At 41.7% G+C, this 5,692-nt stretch overlaps 1 protein-coding gene across 1 annotated transcript in view; it reads right to left on the bottom strand.

Annotated features, from left to right (window-relative positions):
* tmem65 (transmembrane protein 65) overlaps positions 1-5,692 on the bottom strand; it is a 19,278-nt gene that overhangs the window by 9,178 nt on the left and 4,408 nt on the right. Inside the window, exons 4-5 of the mRNA XM_037677260.1 lie at positions 2,382-2,436; positions 70-112 (exon numbers count right to left, since the gene is read on the bottom strand). Coding sequence (XP_037533188.1) covers positions 70-112; positions 2,382-2,436 — 98 coding nt within the window. The remainder of the gene's footprint in view (positions 1-69; positions 113-2,381; positions 2,437-5,692) is intronic.

Raw genomic sequence — 5,692 nt, 5'->3', positions numbered from 1 at the left:
GTGTGTGTGTGTGTGTGTGTGTGTGTGTGTGTGTGTGTGTGTGTGTGAGAGAGAGAGAGAAATCCTCACCCCAGTCCTGCCAGATCTGATACCAGGTTTCCAAGTGCAGCAGCTGCAGAACATGACAGAAGAGAGGAACGATTATACCGAGCAGACAGGAAGTCAGAGCTTCTCCTGCCTGCAGAGATATTTATACATTATTTGAGATTCATTATTATTTTTACAAATGAGCCAGATTTGAATCTTAACCGAATAAACTCTTGTCTCTTTATCGGACACATGCACTCAGTGTTGCATGAATCAATCAAACATAATGCCCAAAAGTGTTTTTAAAACTGTAAAAAGCGTCAAAATAATCCTGATTATTGACTTAACGTTAATTAGTTCACTGAATAGATGGAACAAGTGATTTTAGAAGCATTCTTCCAATGAAGAACAGAACTACAGTGAACATTTTTTGTTTGTTTTGTTTTATAAAGTTTTAGGCAATAATTAATATGCATTTGATCACAGTGAAAAAAAATATACAAATAATATCAGGACAAAAAATGAACATCACTAAAACAACTTTTGGCCACAACTGCACCAAAAACAGCTACAGAGGCAAACCCTCCACAAACTGAAGAGGTCCTGAGTGTCTGATCTCTGTGTAACCATAGCAACAAGGATGCAAACTGCATGACCTACACCTCGAACATCTGACCACATCTGACCACGACCAGAACCAGGACCAGATTGATAAGATCTCAGCAGCGGGCCTGTGGCTGGAACAGAACCTCCTTCAACAAACTGCTGGTTCTGATCTGCTTGTTTCTCTCTACAGGAAACTGTCCAGAGAGTCAGAAGGAAGAGAAACAAAGTGTCTGGCCACACAGAGTTATAGCCTAATAACAGGATTGTGTTGGTAAAATATTTGGTGTCCCAATCCAGTTTACAAAGTGATCTGTTCTATTAAAGAGAAGACTCTTGATTCCAGGGTTAAAAGTGAGTTCTGGAGGCATATAGGTCTTTAAAACCAGTCCTTTTACAGTACTCTTTAACAAACAGCAGCTTACTTAGGGGTTTTAACATCGATATTTCTGTTTAAATACATTAGTTAGGTCCAATCAGCAACAGAACATTCATCTTCCGGACTCGGTCTTCATCCAACAGGAAGAGAAACTTTTTCCCTTCATCGAAGTTGATAAATGGTTCCTCTTCAGACTTGACACAAGTGCTCAATCACATCAGACTGGGTTAAATAGCAGAGACCGTTTCAGACTTTAAAATGTCCTCCACATGCCAGGAATGAGTGAAGATGATAGAAAGTGGATTGTGGCTGTGCTTTAATCTTGTGAACTCATGGCCAGTTGTACATTTATGAGCACTAATTTAAGACCTTCCTCTAAACTTACTCATCTTTACAGCAGTAAAATTTAGATATTTACAAAGGTTGATCCACATGCAGACCAGTAAATGATTTGATTTGAACAGGAGCTGGTATGACTAGTCTTGGAGTGATCCTGTTATCAATCAAACATCAGTGATCTGATGTAGGAATCGGTGGGCATGCGAGAGCACCCATGAAGGCCCCCGGTCACTGAAGACAGACCACACCAAAGGAGGATTGTCATACTGTGGTCCTTCAAAAATTACAGAAGCCTCCGATTTCTGTGCCTGCAATCCAGACGCAGGTGTAAGACGTTTTAAAACACACTGGGACACTCCACATTGTGTTTAAGTCAGCTGGACTAAAAGATCATCATTCAAGGTGTTGACTTCCATTAACACCAGAGGCAGTCATTTCTGTATTACAGTAGATGGCCATCATGTGCACGTATGGCAACATCAGAGGGGGAGGACTGACACTGGCCAATGTTGTAGATACACACAAGTTTCTCCTGGTATAAACATGTGGATGCTGTAGAAAGACATTCTGTAATAAATAAAATAGATGCATGTAATAAATACACCAAGTGTTTGTTATAAATACACCAAGTGTCTAATAAATACATTAAGTGTCAGTAACAGATACACAAGGGGTCAGTAATTGATACACAATGAGTGTCTGTAATCACTAAGAGTAATAAATACACTTTTTCTGTTAGAAATACACTAAGTGATAGATACACTGTAATATTAACTTTTCTAAAATGCAAATGGTTCCATTTCAGCAAAGTGAATATTTCTGTCAGGTGGTGAACATTGTCATTTTTATTAAATGTTTCATAAATACCCTTTTCTTTTTTAAATTAACATTATTATAATTTAGACATTTTATCTTGCACATCTTCACAATAATTTATAGTGAGAATTAAAACAAAATCTAAAAGTTTTATGATAAATAAAATCCTCCAAAAAAAGGGTAAAAATTGCACTAAATATGATTGAGATTCTCCTACCTGCCATAGTTGAAATGCCGAGAATCACACCGATAGATAACTCGATATGAGTGCCCTGAGAACACACACGTATAACAAAGAAAAGCTCTTCATTCACCTGTGACTTTCAGATGTTACATGGTCAAACAGACATCTCCTGACAGAGACAAACACAAACGTTACAGCTTAAATACATTTGTAATGTTAAGGAAAGACAATCTCTTCTGGTAATTCCTTATTTTAATATGAGCATGTCTCTCCATCACCAACCGCGTATCCGTGGACAAGTCATGGAGGCAACAGGTCCAGGAGAAAAACCCAGGCATCCCTCTTCCCAGCAACACTTTGCAGTGACCCAGAGTTGTTCCCAGGCTAGAGAAGACACACAATCCTTCCAGTGACTTCTGAGTCTTCCGAGGCCTACTACTAGTGGGACATTCCCAAAAAACTTCTAAAGGGAGGCATTCAAATCAGATGTCCGAACCACCTCAACTGACAGTTTGAGCAGTGGTTCTGCTTAGAGCTCCCCCCAGATGCTCCTCACCCCATCTCTAAGGCTAAGCCTGGTCACTTTGCAAAGGAAGTCCATTTCGGCCATGTGTATCAGGGATCTTGTTCTTTTGGTCCTGATCTAAGCCTCATGGCCATAGGTGATGACTGGAACAACGACAGACCAGTAAGTCAAGAGCTTTGTCTTTTGACTCAGCACTTTCTTCACCATGACTGTCCTGAGGACGAGGCCCCAATCTGTTGATACATCTGCTCCATAGTACCATTACTAGATACAAGATGCCCAGATTCTTATACTCGTTCACCTTTTTCAGTCTTCCCCCGATTCAGTGGGGGCATTGACAAGAACCATGGCCTCAGACTTAAAGGAACTGACTCATTCCAGCTGCTACACACTCTGCTTTGAACTGCCCAGTGCACAGAAGATCTTGGCCTGAAGATGCCAGCAGAACCACATTATCTGCATAAAGCAGAGATGAGACCGTGAGGTTCCCAAACTACTGAGGCCCTACTCTGTGGCCCTGCCACAAGGGAGCTTTTTGACTACCTCTTTGATCTCCGTCATGGTAATGGACTTGTCTTCCCCCGAGTCCACAGACTGCCTGCCTCCTCAAAGGTGACATGATGGATTAAGGAGATCCTGTAAGTGCTTCTCCCACCGCTCAGCAGTATCCTTAGTCAGGGTCAGCATTTCCCAACCGAAACCAAGTACACCATGGGATAGGGTCCGCTTTCCTTTTCCGAGTTGCTGGTTGGTGTGCCAGAACATCTTCAAGGCCAGCCAAAAGACCTTCTCCAGCCTCCCCAAATATCAATAGCTATTTAATCAAAATGCTTTTATTACCCTTGCACAGTGAAGTACACCAAAATTACTTTCCGTACAGACGTCCTAAAGATGGACAGAAGTGTACAGGGGGCTGCAGCTTCTAAGATGTGTTGCCCCTGTTACTTAGAAAAAAAAAAAGGGAAGAAAGCTATAATAATATCTATCTATCTATATTACAGCATGTCCTTGACAGGGCACGGTTTGAGGCATAAAAAAATTTAAAAAAATCTACCACAGTATAGCAACATAAATAAACATAATGCACGTGCGGAGTGGTTAGGGGATGGGGGTCCCAGCACGGCCGCCAAGTGAGCGACGCAGCCCTTGGCACCTTCGCATCATCCATCACTATGCGTTTGGGTTTACCAGGTCTGTCCGGCAGCTGCCACGGATCCAATTCACCACCAGGTGCTGATCAGTTGACTGCTCTGTTCCTCTCTTCACCTGTGTCCAAGACATGGAACCAGTTCTGCATCCCTAGAACTAGGCTATGCTGCCAGGAATCTGCATAGCCAAGGACCCTCCCTCGCCTGCTGAACCATGACATTGACCTTTTCTCTCTAGCCCCGCTAGAGAAACAAAAGGTCACTAATCTGGGGGTGATAATGGACCCGTCCTTAAAACTCAACAGTCACGTAAACATGATGGTCAAATCCTGTTTTTTCAGCTGAGACGGCTGTCTAAGCTGAAGCCTATACTCTCCAAAAAGAACTTGAGACAGTGATCCACGCCTTCATAACATCTAGGCTTGATTACTGCAATTCACTTCTGTTTGGAATCAGTCAGTCCTCCATTGCTCGTCTACAACTGGTCCAAAATGCTGCAGCCCGATTTTTAACTGGTACAGGCTATAGAGAGCACATCACGACAGTTTTGGCCTCCCTGCACTGGCTACCCATTCACCTTCGGATCCAATTCAAAATTCTCCTGTATGTTTTAAAATCACTGAACAGTTCCGCCCCATCCTATCTCACTGATCTTCTGCAGCCATATGTCCCACCGCGCTCTCTGAGGTCAGCAGACCAGATGCTTCTTTCAGTCCCAGAAACCCGTCGTAAGCTCAGAGGTGACAGGGCTTTCCCTGTTGCAGGTCCACTACTGTGGAATGAGTTGCCACTGAGTGTCCGGCAGGCTCCCACACTCTCAGTCTTTAAGTCTCGCTTGAAGACCCACTTCTATTCTCTTGCCTTTAACACGGTGTGATTTGTTTGGTCCTGTCTGTACTCTACACTGTTGGCCATTTTAGTTAGCTTCTGCTGCTATTTGTATCTGTATTTTTATTTTATGTTTTCCTGTCCGCTGTGCATGTTTGTTTTCTTTTGTACAGCACTTTGGTTGGCCTTGTTGCTGTTTTAAGTGCTTTATAAATAAATTGGTATGGTATGACATCCACAGCACCCGACCTTGACAGTCCTCCCCGAAGGTGGTGGGTCCACGTGGAGATGGCATCCTGTCCTGCCCAGCTCAGCTCAGCCCCAGGAGCCAAGGCTCATTGTTCCAAAAGACATGTAATAATAAACTGGGATCTGCAGGAAACCAGTTTTCTTCAGATTGAACCAATATATAAAACCAGCTCTGAAGGTCACAAGTATAGTCAGACTTCTGGATTTCTTCATTATTTATATTTATTTATTGTTTTGTTAGGATTTCTTTGAACATCTTCATGGGAAAAATAAGACTGAGCTCTCTGAGGACAGACAAAAGACTGAGGAATTGATTAAAGAGATAAAATAGGATAAGAGACAGAGCAGTAACTACAAGCTGGAGGAGATAAGATGATTTAAAGACAAAGTAAAAGCAAACAAACAACAAAACAAAACAGCCAAACAAACAAAAAACATATGTTAGGCTGCCTTCAGGCCCAGGCCTCACTTGCAAATGAGATCTGTGATATCAGTAGGATTTGCCTTGTTCATAAAAGGTTAATAATAATAATAATAATAATAATAATAATAATAATAATAATAATAATAATAATAATAATAATAATAATAAT

Source organism: Nematolebias whitei, chromosome 5 (assembly GCF_014905685.2).
Source record: "Nematolebias whitei isolate Nwh7 chromosome 5, NemWhi1, whole genome shotgun sequence".
NCBI classification, from domain to species: Eukaryota; Metazoa; Chordata; class Actinopteri; order Cyprinodontiformes; family Rivulidae; genus Nematolebias; species Nematolebias whitei.
Note: the sequence above shows the minus strand (reverse complement) of the source record. Positions and strands in the feature narration are given on the sequence as shown.